The following is a 22,609-nucleotide window of genomic DNA, read 5'->3' as shown; positions in this document are numbered from 1 at the left end:
CCTGACAAGGCAGGAGAGACAGAGGGAGACGGGGAGAAAGAGGGAGATGTGAGTGGATTCATATATAGTACGGAGATCAAATGAAACAAACACTCAAATCAGAGGAGAGAGAGAATGGAGCAGAGAAAAGAGTACAGGAAAAAGGCAGCCTGGGGTAGATGAGGGTGTGTACAGGGAGGGAGTTGCAGATTGACAAATTCAGCTGTGTGTGTGACTGTGTGTGTGTGCTTACATGCGGGTGTGTATTGCCCTGCTCACCTTCCCTCTCCTCTCTGAGTCAGGCCCTGTTGGAGACCCAGAGAGCACTGCGTAACAATGTTCCCAACTTCACCTTCAACCTGGGCTTCTCAGGGAAGTTCTTCCATGCAGGTAAGACCGGAGAACACAGCATCCCACTCATACAGTACCTGATCTGTGTACTGAAGCTTATTACTGATAGCATCACAGTTTATACTCCAGTACTCCTTGGTTTATCACCAGAAATCCTAGTTTTCTCTTGTCCTCCTCTCTCTGTGATTATCTCCCCTACCTTCTATCTTACCCTTGTCCGTTCCCTGACAACCTCCTTTCTTTGCCCTTTTCATTTTTCATATTCTCTCTGTGCTTCACTGTCCTCCTGTCCTCCCCTTCTTCCACTATTCCTCTTCTCACCTCCTATCCTCCTCTTCTCCCTCCCCCGTCCTCCCTTCGTGTCCAGGGTCAGATGAGGAGGACCTGGGGGATGACCTGCTCCTCTCCTACGTCAATGAGTTCTGGTGGTTCCCCCACATGTGGAGCCACATGCAGCCCCACCTCTTCCACAACCAGTCAGTGCTAGCCGAACAGATGCTTCTCAACAAGAGGTTCGCTATGGTGAGTCTCTGTCTGTCTGGAGGCTAGCAGTGGGATGCTAGCAATTAGCCCACCTCACTATGTTGCTCCTAATTAGAAATGCTAACTTTAGCTTAACACAGCTAGCACCACTGGGATTTTAATTGTTATTCCTTCTTTCTCCCTGCCTACCTTATATTCCTTTCCTCTCTTGCTCTCTCTCTTGCTCTGTCCTCCTCTCTTCTTCACACCCACACCCACCCCCCTCCATCTCCCCCTCCCTCCCTCTCTCTCTAGGAGCACGGTATCCCCACTAACATGGGCTATGCGGTAGCCCCCCACCACTCGGGTGTGTACCCAGTTCACCTGCAGCTGTACGATGCCTGGAAGAAGGTGTGGGGCATCAGGGTGACCAGCACGGAGGAGTACCCCCACCTCAAACCTGCCCGCTTCAGACGGGGATTCATACACAGCGGTATCAGCGTGAGTCACAGAACCTTTACCGATGGTTGCACTCTCTCTCTCCCTTATTCTCCTCTTTACTCTTTCTTGCCTCTACCTCTTCTGTGTTTGAAGATCTAAAGGGATTGAATAGATGTAAACAATATGGTGATTGGTTATCCTCCTTTTCTACCTTTCTTCTGCCTCAGCATCTCTCCTCCACTTCTCTCTGTTCCTACCTCCATCAACATCTTTCTATCTCTTCCCCCACTTGTCTCTATTTCTTCCCATGAGTGGTTGATATAACATTATTTATATCACCGTGGCAACCGTGGCCTTGGAATGGACAGTCTCATTATGCCTTCCCGTTGGTCAGTCAGTGTGTTTTGAGGATCCCTCTACAGCAGGTGGCGATACTGGACTGTAGCCACGCCAACCACTCTAACTGGCCCCCAAACACTACCTCCTGGATACACCTTTAACAATATAACAACACCATCCACGGCAATGACAGTAACACTGGCTTAATAACACAACAGCAGCAACAAGGTTACCCACCTCCATAATGTAAACACTAACCATACATCACCAGAACATAACTTAATCTTCTTCAAAATACATGATTAAAAAAAATCCAGCAGTCTATAGTGTCTACAGTATGTGGTGTTGCCAGTAGTTTTCCTCCTCTGCTCTCTGTATCTCTCTATTTTTGTCTGTCCTTGAGATGCAGCTCTGAGTGGTCCAGCCTTCTCTGCTCTGCTCATACAATACATTAGATGATTGATATTCAGATCCCCAGACACTCTCTCGCTGCGTGTGTATTTGAATGAATTTCCATATAGACTCAGAGTGAATGAGGTTTGCTTTCCCCAAACGAGAAGTATAATATGAAGATTATTGAACACAAAAGTGGTGATATTGCCTAATATGTTTTGCATTGACTAGACCAGTGGGGCTGGCGTGTGTGTGTGTGTGTGTGTGTGTGTGTGTGTGTGTGTGTGTGTGTGTGTGTGTGTGTGTGTGTGTGTGTGTGTGTGTGTGTGTGTGCGCTTGTGTGTGTCATTGACTTAGAAGTGTGTCTGTGTGTGTTTGCAGGTCTTGCCCAGACAGACATGTGGTCTGTTCACACACACCATATTCTATAAGGAGTACCCAGGCGGTCCCAACGAGCTGGACAAACTCATCAACGGAGGAGAGCTGTTCCTCACTGTCCTACTCAACCCGGTGAGTTAACACGCACACACACGAACGCATGCACACACACACACACACTCTTTCTTTCTCTCTATACATTCAATCACTACTCAGACTATCAGAGTGAATTTAAGTTCACCTTTCTGTCTCTCTCCATTTTCATTCATCCATCTCTCCTCCTCCAGATCAGTATCTTCATGACCCACCTGTCTAACTATGGTAACGACCGGCTGGGCCTTTACACCTTCAAAAGCCTGGTGGCCTTCCTGCAGACGTGGACCAATCTGCGGCTACAGACCCTGCCTCCCGTCCAGCTGGCCCACAAATACTATAACCTCTTCCCTAACGAGAAAGACCCACTCTGGCAGGTCAGTCTGTGGGAGGGAGGGAGGGAGGGAGGGAGGGAGGGAGGGAGGGAGGGAGGGAGGGAGGGAGGGAGAGAGAGAGGGAGGGAGAGAGGGAGGGAGGGAGGGAGAGAGGGAGAGAGGGAGAGAGAGAGATAATTAACTAATACTGGGATTTTAAAGGGGTGTTCCACTCAAAATACAACCTAACATGTTAACAGTCTTGGGGAAATGAGCTACATCCAAGGTAAGTAGGAATATTATGTTAGGTTCTATTTTGCATGGATCCTCCCTTGATTAATTTATTCAGGTTAGATACATTTAGATCCTGGTTGGACCCTTGTCCTGTACACCACAATCTGTTGCCAAGAATTGTGTTTGTGTTCAAAGGGCATTTCCATTGATAGTTCCAATAATGTAGCCGCATGTCGTCAGGATGTTGTATGGATGGATGGATTTGTTCAGGGTTCATTAAGCAACTGGATTTATGTAAGAATTTCTAATGATCTTCATAAACCCTGGTCCTACAGGATCCCTGCGAGGACAAAAGGCACAAGGACATCTGGTCAAAGGAGAAAACGTGTGACCGCTTCCCCAAGCTGCTTGTCATTGGGCCTCAGAAGACAGGTGAGAGAGACGGAACACCAGCACCCCCCAGTGGGTATCACCAGCAATGACTCTCGGTCCACAATCTTACTTTCCTTTATTTCACCTCGTTTCTGATTCATTTCCCTACCTCATGTAATTATTTACAATAGTTAGAGTTGAGACGTCTTTGGTCTGGTCTGTAGGAGGGAGGTTTCGAGACTTTGGGCTGAAGAAGTGTCGTTCTTTCAGTGTTACACACTCTCAGAACGGAACAGAACAGACTAACAGGAACTGGCCTGTCACAGATGACCGACTGACTCTCTCTCCTCCACAGTGAAAGCAGAAGGAAGTTTATGAGGAACACACACTCACCGACACTAATGGGAATGGGACACTAACGAGACAATTTATTCGATTATTAATTGTTATGGCTGCGGCAAGGTGCTTCAAAGTCAATTTGTCAATGCCTCAAAATAGATTCTCCCTCTCGCTTCTCTCTCTCTCTCTCCTTCCTCCCCTCCCCCGCTGTCTTTCTCTTTCTCTCTCCCCTTCCTCCCCTCCCCCTCTCTCTTTCTCTCTCTCTCTCCTTCCTCCCCACCCTCTCTCTGTCTCTCTCCCTCCCTCCTCTCCACAGGTTCTACAGCCCTCTATCTGTTCCTGGGCATGCACCCTGACCTGACCAGTAACTACCCCAACAAGGAGACCTTTGAGGAGATCCAGTTCTTCAATGGACACAACTACCACAGAGGCATCGACTGGTATGACTGCCACAGAGAAAGAGCTCCGGGCCGGTGTTCATAAAGCATCTCAGAGTAGGAGTGATAATCTAAGATCAGGTCCCCACAGTCCATGTAATGGTATTCATTATGATCTAAAAGGCTAAACTGATCCTAGATCAGCACTCCTACTCTGAGATGCTTTATGCATATGGGCCGTGTTCTGTTCTAGCTGCACAGACAGAATTACAATAAGCAGGATTATCGCGAAGTGAATGATAACTTAGAGGCGTTTGCGCAGACCCAGACAATGTCTAGAGACTTTCCATTGAACATGCTTTCTAGTCCAGGAGTTGGCTTAATATGTGCTTCTGTCAGTGTATAATTTAGTTGGTGTATCTGTTTTCTCTTTTGGTGAACACACAGGTACATGGAATACTTCCCCCTGCCCTCCAACACCAGCTCAGACTACTACTTTGAGAAAAGTGCCAGCTACTTTGACTCCGAGGTGGCAGCGGAGCGGGCGGCCACCCTCCTGCCCAAGGCCAAGATCATCACCATCCTCATCAACCCAGCCGACCGCGCTTACTCCTGGTACCAGGTTGGTTATAACTCTTTATAATGTATGAGACATAACCATTCTTCCTTATTAACATGTGATATCCAATCCTGGTACCAAGTCTTAGAACTGCTTATAACTGTTAGAATGTATAGTAATATATGAGTAGTTAGGCCTATGTCATGCTCTTATTACTGAGTTATAACCACTCTTGTTACTAGGTCAGTTATACCTCATCAGGCATCATATTACTGAGGACCATATTAACACAACACCATTTCTTCTCTCTGCTTCCCCTTACAGCACCAGCGTGCCCATGATGACCCAGTGGCTCTAAAGTACTCCTTCCATGATGTCATCACGGCTACCCATGATTCCCCGGTAAAACTGCGTGTGCTCCAGAACCGCTGTCTGGTACCAGGCTGGTACGCCATCCACATGGAGCGCTGGCTCAACCACTACCACTCCAGCCAGGTCCTGGTTTTGGACGGGCAGCAGCTGAAGACTGAGCCGGCCTCAGTCATGGACAGGATCCAGAAGTTTCTGGGCCTGGTCAACACCGTCAACTACCACAATATCCTAGCGTGAGTTTTCAAGTTCTCTCCAGTAACACGTAGCAGCTAACCTACCTAACCATTTATAAAGTTCATTCAGTAACTGATTCCAAGAGTCCCAGATGTACATTTAGGTACGTTTACAAAATGTTCTGATTTTCTTCAGGTTTGACCCCAAGAAAGGCTTCTGGTGTCAGCTGCTGGAGGGAGGGAAGACCAAGTGTCTTGGGAAGAGCAAGGGGCGTAGGTACCCTGACATGGACCCGGGGGTAAGAGTTCTCATTTGCCAATACAAGTTGTTCACTGATATTTGCTTAATTAAGATACATGTCTGTAGACTCCCTCTAGGATTATTCTGCTTGTAACTGATAAGGGGTGTTTATTGATTGAATCTTGGCTGTGGGGGTAATTATCATATTATCTCTCTCTAAATCACTCCTTTCCTCCAGTCCCAGTCGTTCCTCAGGGAGCACTACAGGGATCACAACATAGAGCTGTCTAAGCTGCTGTACAGAATGGGCCAGCCCCTGCCCAGCTGGCTCCGAGAGCAACTGATCCATACCAGGTAGAAGTACCGGGGGGGGGGGGGCGGGCGGGGCAGCTCATCGGACAGTACCACAGCTCAACCATCCCCCTGACAGAATACCATATGGAGAAGTATGATTCTATCCCCTTAGAGGATTATTTTAATCCCTTATTAAAGAATCCATAAGGGGTAAGTACTCACCCTTGACAAGGTTCAGAAGGGGTGTGTTTTCTGATCACCTGTCAAAGTGAAGATTAGGATGCACGAGCCTCCTTCTCAGGGTGCCCTTCGTAAGAGGGAAGGACATGGAGGAAGGGAGAGCAGGGATAGTGATTTACGAGTGGGCAGTGAGTCTACAATGGCCTGCCGCCTAAGTGCTCTCCCCTCACTCCCCAAGTTACACCTCCCCATGAAGCACCACCACCCTCACTTGGTACGGTCTAGGAACAGAGACCCCCAACAGGACTATACCACCTCTTACGGGGTTTACCTGTGATACAGACAGGATGGGATAGAGACGGGGGTGGTCAACCCTTATCCGCTCTTCCTTTGACTATCCCTTGCCTTACTCACATGGACTCAGACCTTACTCTTTGGAGGAAGAGGAGGATGAAGAGGAAGAGTGAGACTTGGCTAGCCTGTACAGTACCAGTCGTTTAAGGCTGGGTGGAAATGAACAGTGTCAGCTCGTGTCAGTCAACACTCTACTCCCATATACTGAAAGACACAACCAACTGCCATCCAAGAAATTGGAAGATGGATTAATAAAGTAGATGATGAAACAATAGGGCAGATATTACAAAAGAGTAGAGATCAATTAGCACTTGAATTAATAAAAAATGAATGGCATTAGTTGGAAATGCCTGTGGTCTCTGTCTAAAAACAAAGGGGGATATGTTGTGTATTGACTAGTAGTCTTATTCACTAGGCCTTTGTAGACACTTGACATTAACGCATTTACCAGTGCCAGGACGGAATCAGCACCACTACATTGCATGGCCTATTGACAGTTCTTATTTTTTTAAGATTGTGACAATGACATTTTTTTTTACCCCTTTTTGTTTATTTTAACTTTGGAGACACGTTATTGTAGAATTGACCAGAAAGACGTTTTGCTTACTCTCCGTTTCGGATTGAGTTGATTGCACAGCACAGGGGATGCCAGGCTGCACATGTTAAAAGCACAATATGCAAAGTGGTACATCTCATAAAAAGACTCTTTACAAATTCACACAGGTTGTCATTAACCCCTATGAGCAAAACACGTTGAAAATAAGTATTTCTGGTTGAAAAGATGTTGAAATGACGTATTTTTAACGTCTTGTGCTCACTGGGACAGGTTGTCTGTATGTGAAGTTGGACATAAGCTATGTTTAAATGCACTCATGGAGATAGAAAATGAGAAAACAAAACAATATTTTTATTGAGGATGTCGTCAAAGCTGTGTATATTTTTGTCCTTTTGTTCTATTTTATTTGTTATTAGTAGGTGTTCATAGTATTTCTGCGTTGCATCAGGGAGGATATAAAAGATGCACATCTAACATAGTCAATATGAGCCTATACAGTTAAAGTCGGATGTTTACATAAACCTTAGTCAAATACATTTAACCTGTTACATCTAGGGGGCAGTAATTTCACGGCTGGATAAAAAACGTACCCGATTTAATCTGATTATTAGTCCTGCCCAGAAACTGGAATATGCATATAATTATTAGCTTTGGAGAGAAAACACTCCAAAGTTTCTGAAACTGTTTGAATGGTGTCTGTGAGTATAACAGAACTCCTATGGCAGGCAAAAACCTGAGATGCTTCTGTTCAGGAAGTACCCTGTCTGAACATTTCTTGCCCTTCTTTATTATCTCTGTCGTTTACAAAGGATCTCTGCTCTTACGTGACACTTCTCACGTCAACAATGGAGTCTCACAGCCCGGGAAAAACAGGAATGATGTCATTCAAAGCCCTGGCTGAAGCACACGAGAGCAAATGCTGAGTGGTCAGTCAATGGACTAAGCCTTAGGCGCGTGACACGCCCCGCCCCCGGCTTTCGGTTTTTTCCTCAGTTTACAGACAGGCAGATTCCCGGTCGGAATATTATCGCTTCTCTACGAGATAAATTGCATAAATATTGGTTTTAAACAGCGGTTGACATGCTTCGAAGTACGGTAATGGAATATTTCGAAATTTTTTGTCATATTTTGCGTCATGCTCGTGGCCGAGATTTAGCGTTGGGATAGTGTCTAGAACGCACGAACAAAACGTCGCTGTTTGGATATAACGATGGATTATTTGGGACCAAACCTACATTTGTTATTGAAGTAGAAGTCCTGGCAGTGTATTCTGATGAAGAACAAGCAAGGTAAGAACATTTTTCTTATAGGAAATGTGATTTTGGTGAAGGCTACACTGGGTGGGTGTCTAAATAGCTAGCCCTGTAACGCCGGGCTATGTACTTACATTATTGCAAAATGTGCTTCATCCGAAAAGCTATTTTAAAATCGGACATATCGAGTGCATAGAGGAGTTCTGTATCTATAATTCTTAAAATAATTGTTATGCTTTTTGTGAACGTTTATCGTGAGTAATTTAGTAAAATCACCGGAAGTGTTCGGTGGGAATGCTAGTTCTGAACGTCACATGCTAATGTAAAAAGCTGGTTTTTGATATAAATATGAACTTGATTGAACAGACATGCATGTATTGTATAACACAATGTCCTAGGTGTGTCATCTGATGAAGATCATCAAAGGTTAGTGCTGCATTTAGATATGGTTTGGGTTTATGTGACATGATATGCTAGCTTGAAAAATGGCTGTGTGATTATTCCTGGCTGGGTACTCTGCTGACATAATCTAATGTTTTGCTTTCGCTGTAAAGCCTTTTTGAAATCGGACAGTTTGGTTAGATAAAGGAGAGTCTTGTCTTTAAATAGCTGTAACATAGTCATATGTTTGAAAAGTGTAAGTTTTCGGATTTAGAGGAGTTTGAATTTCGCGCCCCGCCCATCATTGGATATTGGAGCAGACGTTCCGCTAGCGGAACGTGTAGATGTAAGAGGTTAAACTCAGTTTTTCATAATTCGCCTTGGTCCCGTTCTTACGACAACCGTGACAGTCATGCACAAAGTACATGTCTTAACCGACTTGCCAAAACTATAGTTTGTTTAAAACCTCTCTGGGACATGTGGGACGCTAGCGTCCCACCGGCGGGACACACTGCCAACAGCCAGTGAAATAGCAGGGCGGCAAATTCAAAACAACAAAAATCTCATAATTCAAATTTCTCAAACATACAACTATTATATCCCATTTTAAAGATAATCTTCTCGTTAATCCAACCACATTGTCCGATTTCAAAAAGGCTTTACGGCGAAAGCATAACATTAGATTATGTTAGGACAGCGCCTAAACAAGAAAAACCACACAGCCATTTTCCAAGCAAGGAGAGGCATCACAAAAACCAGAAATACAGCTAAAATTAATCACTAACCTTTGATGATCTTCATCAGATGACACTCCCAAGACTCAATGTTACACAATACATGTATGTTTTGTTCGATAAAGTTCATATTTATATCCATAAACCCCATTTTACATTGGCGCGTAATGTTCAGAAATGTTTTGCCTCCCAAAACCTCCGGTGAATTGAGCACATCAATTTACAAAAATACTCATCATAAATGTTGATAAAATTTACAACAGTTATTGAAAGAATTATAGATACACTTCTCCTTAATGCAACCGCTGTGTCAGATTTCAAAATAGCTTTTCGGCAAAAGCACATTGTTCAATATTCTGAGTACAGAGCTCAGCCATCAAAGCAAGCTATACAGTTACCCGCCAAGTTCTGCAGTCAACTAAACTCAGAAATAGTATTATAAATCTACACTTACCTTTGCTGATCTTCGTCGGAATGCACTCCCAGGACTCCCACTTCCACAAGAAATGTTCGTTTTGTTCGATAAACTCCATATTTGTGTCCAAATACCTCTGTTTTGTTCACGTGTTCAGATCACTAATCGAAAGGCATAATGCGCGAGCGCAAAACCCGAGACGAAATGTGAAATAGTTCCATTACCGTTCGTAGAAACATGTCAAATGATGTTTACAATCAATCCTTAGGGTCTTTTTAACATAAATCTTCGATAATATTCCAACCGGACAACAGCGTATTCATTACAAAGGAAAAAGAAGGAACAGCGTGCCTGTATGCCAGCGCAGTAAACAACTCGTTGGTCTCAGGCTTGAGACAGTTCTTATTCTCTACCCAGTAACATTAGAAGCATGAAACAAGGTTCTAAAGACTGTTGACATCTAGTGGAAGCCTTAGGAAGTGCAAAATGACCCCACAGACACTGTAGTTTGGAAAGGCAATCAGTTGAAAAACTACAAACCACTTCCTGGTTGGATTTTTTCTCAGGTTTTTGCCTGCCATATGAGTTCTGTTATACTCACAGACATCATTCAAACTGTTTTAGAAACTTCAGAGTGTTTTCTATCCAAATCTACTAATAATATGCAAATATTTGACTCTGGGCCCGAGTAGCAGGCAGTTTACTCTGGGCACGTCATTCATCTGAATTTCCGAATACTGCCCCGTCACTAAAAAGTTAACAAGACATTTGTGGAGTGGTTGAAAAACAAGTTTTAATGACTCCAACCTAAGTATGTAAACTTCAGACTTCAACTGTACAGTATAGTTCCTCATTTGTTGGTCACATGGTTTTACCACTGCAACCATAGATATCAAAAAGCTTCTCTTACTGTTTGCAATTGTTGTCAGTCGATATAACAATGCACATGCATTTCCTGACTATGTAATGTCATGTTATAGACATAAGTTATTGCATGTGATTGAGGTGACATTCTTTCAGCCCCCTCTCACAATGCAATGAGAGAGGTATTTAGTGGGAGAGAATCAGCCCGGTAGTATTGAAATGTCACTACAATGGGTCATATAATACAGTGCCATCTGCTGAAGTCCAAACAGATCTTCTTTTTTCTGTCTGTTCATACAATCCCCTCTCATCTATCTTCACGCAGCCCACTGTTGTACAGAGGTCCTTGATTTCTTAATATAAAGTATTATTGACATGATAATAACGCATATTAACAGCAATGATGGTACTAATCTCCCTGGGCTGTACGATAAAGACTTGTAATTGTTGTCAATAATTTTTACAGTGTAACTAATATTGTTGGTGCTTTTTAATTTGCAAATAAACACCACTGTATTTTTGTCTCGTTGGTCAATTTGCTCTTCTTTCCCTTCTGAGTTTTCAGATAAGCACTCTATAATTTGGAAAGGAGAAACAGATTACTGCTCAAACAAAGTATGTTTTAGTATTAGAGAAGACCGAGATTAGAATAGTCTCACGAGGGAGGGCAAGTATGAGGAAATTAACAATGAGGAAACTCATTATTAGGGTCTGGTGTGTTCACATTTTTTTCCCTGCTTATTTTATAAACATAATCTTAGAATGATTTCAGAATGGTTTCAGTTTCACAGTATAGTATAGTATCAAAGTTTCAGTTTGAAGCTGTGTTATAAGATCAGTACAGATATCCATCTCCAGACTGACTAACTAGTCTAACTAGTCTAAACTGACTATGAGTAAATGTGTACTGTATTGAGACTTTTTTTGTCCTCACACGATGATCTGATTTATCTTGACAGCATCTTCTTCTCGTCACCGCTTCCTTAAAACGAAAATCCCCAACATTCACTGCAGAATAAGGGGAATCCTGTTCAAGAACTAGGGAATGACCGATGATCCGTTTGCAGAAGTAGATAATAGCCTTCAAGACATCCAATGAGAATAGAACTTTATAATATGACAATGTTGTCTCTGGGGAGCAAGGTTTCAAACATCTTGCATCCTTATCAACTTTAATATCATACTAACCTTTCCTACTACCATACTGCAGCTTCAAAAGTAGCTGCATCCCATTTCAAAATAGAATTAAAGACAAAAGCCAAATGTTCTTTTTTTCTATCTATATATTATTACCTCCTGAAAAGAAGAGAAGCAAAATATTGCACTGGTTCAAACCTCTATCCATAAGTATTATTTATATTAATTATTTGATCAAATAAATCTCATATAATTACTGGGACAGTTTAGGTACAGGGCTAGATAAACACTGGGGTATCCGTTTTAAATGTTGCACTCATTCCAGAATGAATTATGATCTGTATAGTAAAAGTGTTTCCTCTAAACCAATCAAATGGGATGTTAATTTTACATTTTAAATCTGAGGGATTTTCTAACAACTATTAATGCCATGAAAAGTTGAACTACTTTCTTTTCATCAGTTCAGATTTGTCTGCCTCCATCAACAAGTGATGCAGTACAGGTTGACCAATGACAGCTTAGAATAAACTCCTCACAATGTAGTTGAACCTGCCCATATTGACTCGGGACTTTCCATTTAATTTCAGGCTAGATCATCGTTCTATTCATTTCAACCCGATACTTTCTCCGAATAGATCCGTTCCTCATTTGCTACACTGTTAAATCGTTGCGTTCGTCGGACCCAGACTTGTTTTGACTTGAGAGAACTTGGACGCGGAGAGAATGGAGGAGCAACAGCAACATGATGATGCGCTCCTCGAGCGCACAGGGAGCCAGGACGTGATCCTACCAATGACAGCTACAAGAGGGTGAGCCACAATTACTGCAAAATCTATAAAGCATATTTCATTTGTTTAGTATTACAAATTAAATATGTTTTATAGATGTTGCAGTTAAATCGGTAAACATTCATTTTGCCTATAGGGTCAGTGTTTCTTTATCTTCGAAATGAAGGTTCAAGTATGTATAAATTCAAATTATTGTATTATAATATCAAAAAGGATATATAAAATAATATTAGGAAAGTCCTTAAAAATGTGTAATATTTTATGTTAAAGGTTACAACTTGTAGGCTATGCTATTTTGAAATTACATCATTATTGAAAGTAGGCACAAATGATATTGAACATGCAATCATGACATTTGATTTCATGTATTTTTCTGAATTACATTCCCAACGTGTTGATTATAGTCATTGTTGAGGGAATATTAAAAAATTTAGTAATCTGATTAGGGTGGCCTTCCCCATACTTTCGCTCTTTCCTAGTCAAAGCCTCTGCCTAGCAACTAGTGATGTCTCACAAACCTGCATGAATCATTGGCTCAGGAATGAGGAACAGAAAAAGGTTTAATATTTTCATTCTATAAGAACTGGTTTAGGATTAGCTTTTGACTCTGGACCAGGGCTTTAATTAGTTAGTTATTTTTTTGGAGGTGCACTGATCTCACATAAGAAACCAGGGCAAACCCCAAAATGTCAGAAATGCAATTATGGACATCCTCCTACCAAAATGACATTGAAAATGTTTGATCCAGTCCCCATGAGTCAAGGTGTAATCTCTCTAAATCTCTCTTTCCCTCCCTCCTGTAGGGCTTCTAACAGCCGCCCGTTGAAGATAGCAGGGTTCACAGTGTTGGCCTGTCTTCTCCTGGCCGGCCAGGCCTTCACTGCCTACATGGTCTTCAACCAGAGGGGCCAGATCCACGACATGGAGAAGAGCAATGACAACATGCGCAAGCAACTGAGAAACAGACCTCCAGGTAGGGGAGGAAGGGGGGAAGGAAAGGGGAGGGAGGAGATGGAGGAACAAGGAGGGAAGGAGTGGTGTTGATGTAGATAGTGTTGGTGGTCAAAGGAGAGGGAAGTGAGATATACTTATTTAGGAAGAGAGACTGGGGGGACTTGATAGAAAAGAGGAATACAGGTACTGGGTTTATTCCTCTGAAGTTCAAAGTCTGGAGGAGCAAGCTTTCTCCCAATTTCAAGTGTGCACTCATTGGTCTCTGTTAACCCCCCTTTTGCTCAAGCAGTAGCCCCTGTCCAGATGCACATGCCCATGCTCAACATGCCCCGGCTGATAGACTTCACTGATGAGGACGAAAAGACTCCCATGACGGTATGACTCCTGTTTCCCCATTGCTTCTTCTTAAAGGAAAGGCGGTCACTAGATGGCAGCAACAAGCTCACTTCCATCTGTCAACTTGTGTTTAACTCCAGTGAAATTGCATTGTACATCTACCCACTTAGGACTAAGCTCCCTCTTCCTGCTCTTTTGAAATAAAAATTTGAGTGTGATGAGTATTTATTTTCTGTTTGTCTCTCTGCTCTCCCATCAGAAATTGGAGGCCACTGCCATTGTGAGCCTAGAGAAGCAGGTGAAGGATCTGCTGCAGGTAAATTAATAAATACATATTCGTTTATCCACTCTTTGCATTGAAGTCACCTCTACAAAAGACAGAGAAAGGTCAAATATTGACAATCGATTGATTGATCAATCATTTGATTGTCTGTTTTTATTAGAACCCCCAGCTGCCCCAGTTCAACGAGACGTTCCTGGCCAACCTGCAGAGCCTGAAGAGACAGATGGAGGAGGCCGAGTGGAAGGTGAGACTGAATCTGTGTGTCCCAAATAGCAACCTATTCTCTCTTTAGTGCATTCCTTTTGACTAGGGCCATAAGGCTCCTGTTTACCGTTTGGGACTCACCCTGAGAACATACACTTATAATAGGCAGGACAAACATATTTCAACAATTTTACTTATATATTCAAAACCAATAAATGATAGCAAGTTTTTTTTGCCTCATTCAGTAGTTTGACCTAATTAAGTAGATTCACGTTGAAAAATAATGTGAAAATAATGATTTATATTCCTAAAGCATAAGTTGAAAATGATACTGTTGCTGCTTCCTGTTGTCATGGATTTTACATTTGTAGCCCAGTGTCAAGACATTGGTTTTAGATGTCCAAATTCATAATCAATATGCTGAAATAAGTTGAACACAGTACAGAAAAATTACTCCCTACAGACACACTATTCACACTTGTGTTCAGAAAACTTGAATTCTGGTAAATTAGTACCTTTTAAACTTCTCAGGCACCAATATTTACCAGTCGGTCACTCTAGACTGGAATTGATTAGTACAAACCAAAGATATTTATCTGGTACAAGCAATTGAATTTCTAAGATGATGAATATAACCTTTCATACTAACACAACCAAACTGAGGTAAAAAGGATGTGTATTCCCTGTAATTCTTGTGTGGTGAAAACATTAGTTTGTTTAATGTACCGTAATTTCCGGACTATTGAGCGCAACTGAATATAAGCCGCACCCACTGAATTTTTTTTAAAGTATTATTTTGAACATAAATAAGCCGCACATGTCTAAGCCGCAGGTGCCTACCGGTACATTGAAACAAATGAACTTTACACAGGCTTTAACGAAACACGGCTTGTAACAAAAATAAATAGGCTTTAACGAAACACGGCTTGTGAGAAAAAAATAAAAATAGCAGTAAGCTTTAGTTGTCTTTTTGCACTGAGTCAATTCCGCTGCTGTTTCCAACGTCTTATCATCGACTCATTAAGACCAAGCTCCCGTGCAGCAGCTCTATTTCCTTTTCCAACAGCCAGATCAATCGCCTTCAACTTGAAAGCTGCTTCATATGCATTTCTCCCTGTCTTTGCCATGATGAGGGTGACAAAATGACTACCGTAATCAGAATGATGGGAAGTTTGAGAGTTGCTCGATTTAATCTCGGCAATTTCATTGGTCTAATGAAAGCTTCATGCCGGCAAAAAACTGAGCATGTCACAGAATGTTTTTTTTTTTTTCAAAAAAAAAATGTGAAAGCGGGAAAAATACATATATTAGCCGCGTCATTGTTTAAGCCGCGAGGTTCAAAGCGTGGGAAAAAAGTTGCGGCTTATAGTCCGGAAATTACGGTACTAAGATGTTTTGTCTACCATAGGGAATTTAGGGTAATATAAAATATTTTTGTTTAAGATGATAGTTAATTAAGCACACTCATGGTTTTTGACATACATTTCTTACTACTTTAACCATAGAGAGAGTTTAACCACAATTTTTAACCACAATTTAATCAGGCGCTCTAGACTAGAGCTTACATAGTGACTGTGCAGCAGGCTGAATGTTTGGTCTCTCCTTATAATATCCCATGAATATACAGTATATGACCCACACTTAGGCCTATCTTATTTGAACTTTAACCCCTGACTGTATTTTCTGCAGGGTTTTGAGGCTTGGACACGTAATTGGCTGCTCTTCCAGATGGCCCAGGAGAAGCCCCCTGCACCCACACCTCAGCCTGGTGAGTTTACCACAAACCCCCGCCATCACCACCACCCACCAACCTTCACACCACCTTACGAATGCACAACTTCCTCTGTCTTGTCTCTCTGTCTCTTATTTCATCCACGACCTGAACCAAGTATTGAATAAAAACTCACCTTTTCTCCTCTTTTCTTTTGTCTTTCCCTCTCTTCTGTCTGTTCCTCAGCCGCTGGCCTGCAGACCAAGTGTAACCTGGAGGCCTCCAAAGGCCGTAAGCTTGGTGCCTACCTCCCTCAGTGTGACGAGCAGGGCAACTACCTGCCCATGCAGTGCTGGCACGCCACTGGTTTCTGCTGGTGTGTGGACAAGGACGGCAAACCCATCGAGGGCACCAGCATCCGCGGCAGAGCCACCTGTGACAGAGGTAGGAACTAGGCAGACAGTTATACAGCGTTAAGCGTTACTGACCTCCGGGTCCATTCAATTGCTTTTTAGTGCATTCTGCAGTCTAAAACAAAGCCCATTTGCTCACTATTACACATGCCATGGTATATCTATGCAGTTGTATGTACATATAGATAGTGATGGGACTATTGTTGTCTCATGCTACTGTTTGTTCCCCGCAGTCCCCAGTCGGATGGCAGCTTTCCCCAGGAGGATGCAGCTGAAGGAGTACAAGGGTGAGTGTTTCACAGCCAAACAGAAATAGAGGGAGAGAAATAAACTCAAAAACAGACAGAGAGAGGGATACAATACATAGACAACACTTTTGATTACATGGAATTAAAAGTGTTATCTGATTTTTGTTTTTACACTGTGTACTGTTCATCTGAATAAATTGCATGATGGTTTCGTACATATGGTTGATTCTATTCTCTATATTTTGCAGATGAGTAAAACCACAGCTCCAACAGGACACCAGATGGCCTGCTCTCTCCTCGTCTCAGTCAGATCGAAAAAAAAATTCCTTCTAATGACTATTTCACTCTTCCTCTATCATGATAAAGGTCAATTATCTGGAATACAAAACAATGAAATACTCTTTTGATTTATGGATAATATTTTTCTTTGGACAGTATAAACGCTATGAACATTATTAATAGCCTTTTTTTTGCTTCTGAACTCAACATAGCTATGTAAAGCATTTGAGATATAAATATAAGATGTGTGTTACATTTTAAACCATGCACAACACCCAGACTTTTCCATCCCCAAACCCTGACCCCACTCCTGTCAACTTTGACCCCTAGTCCCTTAACCTGGCCCTCCAATCATATCCATCTGATGGGGGCTAGCCCCACCCCGTTTCCCTATTCTGTCTCTCCACATAGACTGCCATCGGGCTTATTTGATCAGCTTCTGTCTAGAGTTTCTAACAGATGTAATGTTTTAAACCTCTATAACCATGTCTTTGAAGCATGCTTTGACTTTTATGAATGTAGGGATAGGTGAACCGATAAAAATTAATAAAGTGCTATTTCCTACTAAAATGTGTTTTTTTGTAACTCTTATTGTACATTAATCTCTTTAGGACAGACTACTTAAACATACATGGTACCATTTGACTATTTCTTATTTCTGGGATAACATAGATTAATTTAACATAGAATCTACCTGTCACAGAAAATGTCATATGGGAGAGAATAGGACCAAGGCGCAGCAGGTTTGTGGATACTCATGCTTTTAATGGTAAAACAAAAGGGCATCCACAGGAAAAACAAAATAATAGACAGTACTCACGACACGAACAGTTTTGCAGGCTCACAAACGCAGTGCAAAAACAACTACCCACAAAACCAAGTGACAAACATACTCCTACATATATGACTCCCAATCAGGAACAACGATCCCCAGCTGTTCCTGATCAGGAGTCACAAGACCAACACAGAACATTCACACACAAGACTGCCACGTCCTGACCCCAAAACTACTACAACAGTTCCATCTGCTGGTCAGGACGTGACAGTACCCCACCCCCCTCAAGGTGCAGACCCCGGAATGCACCTAACAACAGAAAACACCAACAAACAAAATCCCAAACAAAACCCATAAACAATAACCCCTAAACAATAAGGGAGGGAAGGGAGGGTGGCTGCCGTCAACGACGGCACTGTGCTACACCCTCCCAACCCACCTATCCTGGAGGTGGCTCAGGTGCAGGACGTGGACCTTGCTCCAACCTCGGCGTCGCCCACTTCGGTGGCGCCGATAGCTGCGCCAGGCAGACGGGCCACTCGGGCTGGCCGGAGGACAGGAGGGCCCCTCGGGCTGGGCCGGAGGACAGTCGGGCCCCTCGGGCTGGGCCGGAGGACAGTCGGGCCCCTCGGGCTGGGCCGGAGGGCAGTCGGGCCGCTCTGGCGGCTCCGGGCAGTCCGAGCAGTCGGGCCGCTCTGGCGGCTCCGGGCAGTCGGGCCGCTCTGGCGGCTCCTGACCGGCGGGCGGCTCTGGCGTCTCCTGACCGGCGGGCGGCTCTGGCGACCTTCGACTGGCGGGCGGCTCTGGCGACCTTCGACTGGCGGGCGGCTCTGGCGACCTTCGACTGGCGGGCGGCTCTGGCGACCTTCGACTGGCGGGCGGCTCTGGCGACCTTCGACTGGCAGGCGGCTCTGGTGACTGTTGACTGGCGGGCAGCTCTGGTGACTGTTGACTGGCGAGGCTGGGCTGACGCACTAGACGCCTGATGTGTGGGGCTGGTACTGGATGTGCCAGCCTGGAGACACGCACCTCAGGGCTAGTGCGGGGAGCTGGCCTGGGGCTCCATCCTTGCCCCTTCAAACAGCCCTTGTGCCCCCCCAAAAAAAATTATTGGGGCTGCCTCTCGGGTTCCCTTAGCTCCCTTAACTTGTCCTCCCAGGTCCATCCTTTCTCCTCGTTCTTCCGCTGCTTGGTCTTTTGTTGGTGGGTAGTTCTGTCACAGAAAATGTCGTATGGGAGAGAATAGGACCAAGGCGCAGCAGGTTTGTGGATACTCATGCTTTTAATGGTAAAACAAAAGGGCATCCACAGGAAAAACAAAATAATAGACAGTACTCACGACACGAACAGTTTTGCAGGCTCACAAATGCAGTGCAAAAACAACTACCCACAAAACCAAGTGACAAACATACTCCTACATATATGACTCCCAATCAGGAACAACGATCCCCAGCTGTTCCTGATCAGGAGTCACAAGACCAACACAGAACATTCACACACAAGACTGCCACGTCCTGACCCCAAAACTACTACAACAGCTCCGTCTGCTGGTCAGGACGTGACACTACCCACCACAAAATAACAACTAGTGTAAAATGAATGACCATAACAAGACTGCAGATTAAGGGTTATGATATTGGTTAGGAGTAGGCTACAGTAGGATGAAATTAACTGTTGACACATTATCAGTTTTACTTTTCCCTCCATTATTGGTAAAATTAGGATTGGGGGAGGGTAAGCTGATCCTAGATCTGTGTGCAGAACATCTATACTAAGATGTTGGTTACTGAAGAACATTACTTTTTAAAGCACAACATTTTGGTGTAGGGTGGCATGCCTCTATGTATGATGGTGATGGTAATACAACATGCTCCTTGGCAGAGGGAGTATAATTCTTGGTAAATTACATACGCTACATGACCAAAAGTATGTGGACACCTGCTCGTCGAACATCTCATTCCAAAATCATGGGCATTAATATGGAGTTGGTCCCCCCTTTGCTGCTATAACAACCTCCACTCTTCTGGGAAGACTTTCCACTAGATGTTTGAACTTTGCTGTGGAGACTTGCTTCCATTCAGCCAAGAGCATTAGTGAGGTTGGGCACTGATGTTGGGTGATTAGGCCTGGCTCACAGTCAGCGCTCCAATTCATCCCAAAGGTGTTCGATGGGGTTGAGGTCAGGGGTCTGTGCAGGCCAGTCAAGTTCTTCCACACCAATATCGACAAACCATTTCTGTGTGCACCTCACTTTGTGCGGGGGGCATTGTCATGCTGAAACAGGAAAGAGCCATCCCCAATTTGTTGCCACAAAGTTATTCCTCCTCCACCAAACTTTACAGTTGGCACTATGCATCCAGGCAGGTAGCGTTCTCCTGATATCCACCAAACCCAGATTTGTCCGTCAGACTGCCAGATGGTGAAGCGTGATTCATCACTAGAGAACGCGTTTTCAATACTCCAGAGTCCAATGGCGGCAAGCTTTACACCACTCCAGCCGACGCTTGGCACTGTGCATGGTGATCTTAGGCTTGTGTGAGGCTGCTCGGCCATGGAAACCCATTTCATGAAGCTCCCGACGAACAGTTCTTATGCTGATGTTGCTTCCAAAGGCAGTTTGGAACTCGGTAGTGTTGCAACCGCGGACAGACGATTTTAACTCGCTTCATGTTGTTGCTCCTAGACGTTTTCACTTCACAATAACAGCACTTACAGTTGACCAGGGCAGCTCTAGCAGGGTAGAAATTTGACGAACTGACTTGTTGAAAAAGTGACAAATGTCACTGAGCTCTTCAGTAAGGCCATTGTTTGTCTATGGAGATTGCATGACTGTGTGCTCGATTTTATACACCTGTCACCACCGGGTGTGGCTGAAATAGCCGAATCCAGTAATTTGAATGGGTGTCCACATATTTTTGTATAAATAGTGTATTGTCATTCAAGGTGCTTTATTCTATTCTCCAGTGCTGATGGGGCATAATATGGAAGATGAATAGAGCTAGCTAACATTGGACCTTGTTAGTTAGTTCCCAGCACTGTGGCATTGTTGGAACGTTGTACACTGTTGTTTAATAACTAGCTAACGTTAGCTGGCTGGCTCGTTAGCTAATGTTACGTGACGTGTGTACAACACCCATTGAATATGGCCGGTGTCTGCAGAAAAGCGTAATGAAATTGTTGCCAGCAGAGCTGGTTAGGCTATTTTCATGTTATCCAGAGGTAAACAAATCATCGGCCAGAGCTTCTTGTGTGCACTTCAAGAGCGAAACGAGATGGGTGAGGCTAAAGCTTAAGAGGGTGTGAACGATGCTGAATGGGTGTAGACAAAGAGCTCTTCGCTAGATACCAAAACATTCAAAGGCGATTTTCTCAAAAGTGAGTTTACAAGTTGATCAACTTTCAAAGCAGAATTACTTTCCCATTGTTCCTCAAATGCAGTGTATCTATGATATACCATTTCGTAGCTCTGAGTCTCTACTTTTATGCAATGTATGAAAAAACACCATTTCACATTTTGCCACATAAGACCGAATCCAGGTGGTGAATCACATCCAGTGTTGCCAACTCCTCAGTAAGGAAAGTAGCTATTGGCTGTCCTAAAAGTCGCTAGAAGTCGCTAAATGACGTCATCACCTAATTTGCATAATTGGCCATGTGCATGTAATTGTGATGGACGCTGTAGGAGAGAGGAATAACGTCGTGGGAGAGACAAAAAGTGAGTAAAAAACACCCTAAATATGTTTAGATCTACAAATGAACTTTCTTCTGTCGATTCTTGTTTTTTTAATGTCACAATTCCAACCCTCCTCCGTTATCCGGGCTTGGGATCGGCAAAAGTGACACAAAAAATACACTCTGGCGGAGTTACTTAGTTTTTTATTTTATTTGTTATTTTATTTTTTTGTTTAGTTTTCTTAATTTGGTTTGGTTTTTAACCTTAGGAGCCTACAACAAGTCACAGTAAAACATGACAATTTTTAACCATAACCATCAAATAAAAAATACAAAAAAATGTATACAATCTACATTAACAATCCAAATTGACCAAAAAGAGATAATAGAAAAAAACTGTCAATGTGAGAAAATTAGGGTAACTCGTCTGGCCCTAATTCAGGTTAATTGTTTTTTTAAAACGTAAGCCAGGGCGGGGTCAGCCGCTGGTGGCTTCCCGCATGCGCGATTAATTTTCAGTCTGGACGCGGATGGTTGAACATCTCCTGCTCTGACTGCAGCTGGGAGGGACTGCTGTGCGAGGACTGGGCTGCCTGTGAGTGCTTTTGGACGGGGGTGGGGCCCACGGCAGCACCCGCTGCTCGTTGAGAAGAGTAAGAACGATACATGCTTTCACATCAGAGTCTCCAATAACAACAGAAAAAGTTGCTAGATTTGTCGCTAGTCGCTTTTTGAAAATGTGTCGCTAGACGGGTCTGAATACTCGCTAAATAAGTTGGCAACACTGACACATCCTTCATTTCTTATCTGCACCACTATTATCACTGTCATTCACATATTTGATTAGTTCCCATAAATTAAAAAGAGGACATTTTCCTGCATACCTTTGACATTTGTAGATTTCAGGTGAAAGCGGACCTTCAGTAAAATGGAAGTTTTACTATCCCTTTTACTAAAGCAGAATATGGAATGTTAAAGAGTGGGGTTGACTTTTCAAGATATTAAAATATGTTTCAGGACTTACTGCAGACATGCAACTACAACAATCAAGAGGGTGGGTAAAGAATTTAAAGATTTTGCCTTAAATTGGTCACTTATTTCTCTCACTTCAACATAAGGGATTCATTAACTAGTGACACAGTGACAGTAATGAAGTTCAATAGCCAACTATCACCTAATACCCCCCATTTTATTATTATACCCATCTGCAATACACAGTTTTTTTCAGTGATTACAGTCATAATAAAATAAATGTAAACATTCAGTTCAGACTGCTATGAGTTTGTATTTTTACAGAGACAACCATACTAGGCTAGAGAATAGACAACTTCTTTATTGGAAGTCTATCTGAAGGTAACCTC

General features: G+C 43.2%; 2 protein-coding genes across 3 annotated transcripts in view; both read left to right on the top strand.

Moving 5' to 3' along the window:
• The window catches only part of LOC115174341 (bifunctional heparan sulfate N-deacetylase/N-sulfotransferase 1-like), a 94,074-nt gene extending 88,296 nt beyond the window's left edge, over positions 1-5,778 (top strand). Inside the window, exons 4-14 of the mRNA XM_029732880.1 lie at positions 282-369; positions 698-852; positions 1,108-1,293; positions 2,347-2,475; positions 2,631-2,813; positions 3,320-3,416; positions 4,012-4,135; positions 4,520-4,694; positions 4,956-5,236; positions 5,373-5,475; positions 5,656-5,778. Coding sequence (XP_029588740.1) covers positions 282-369; positions 698-852; positions 1,108-1,293; positions 2,347-2,475; positions 2,631-2,813; positions 3,320-3,416; positions 4,012-4,135; positions 4,520-4,694; positions 4,956-5,236; positions 5,373-5,475; positions 5,656-5,775 — 1,641 coding nt within the window. The 3' untranslated portion in view covers positions 5,776-5,778. The remainder of the gene's footprint in view (positions 1-281; positions 370-697; positions 853-1,107; positions 1,294-2,346; positions 2,476-2,630; positions 2,814-3,319; positions 3,417-4,011; positions 4,136-4,519; positions 4,695-4,955; positions 5,237-5,372; positions 5,476-5,655) is intronic.
• Positions 5,779-12,132: 6,354 nt separating this feature from the next.
• On the top strand, positions 12,133-17,371 carry cd74a (CD74 molecule, major histocompatibility complex, class II invariant chain a). 2 transcript variants are annotated; one of them, XM_029732879.1, is made up of 9 exons: positions 12,133-12,394; positions 13,177-13,346; positions 13,617-13,702; positions 13,923-13,979; positions 14,107-14,190; positions 15,840-15,918; positions 16,108-16,305; positions 16,508-16,561; positions 16,771-17,371. In XM_029732879.1, exons 1-9 carry the CDS (start codon positions 12,309-12,311, stop codon positions 16,776-16,778), a joined length of 822 nt encoding a protein of 273 aa, XP_029588739.1. In that variant the 5' UTR covers positions 12,133-12,308; the 3' UTR covers positions 16,779-17,371. The 2 variants fall into 2 exon arrangements, with proteins under 2 accessions (XP_029588739.1, XP_029588738.1); XM_029732878.1 differs by having other exon boundaries at positions 13,614-13,702.
• The last annotated feature ends 5,238 nt before the right edge of the window (positions 17,372-22,609 follow it).

The sequence above is a fragment of the Salmo trutta genome, chromosome 3 (genome assembly GCF_901001165.1).
Source record: "Salmo trutta chromosome 3, fSalTru1.1, whole genome shotgun sequence".
NCBI lineage: Eukaryota > Metazoa > Chordata > Actinopteri > Salmoniformes > Salmonidae > Salmo > Salmo trutta.
This window is presented reverse-complemented; position numbering and strand designations above follow the sequence as displayed.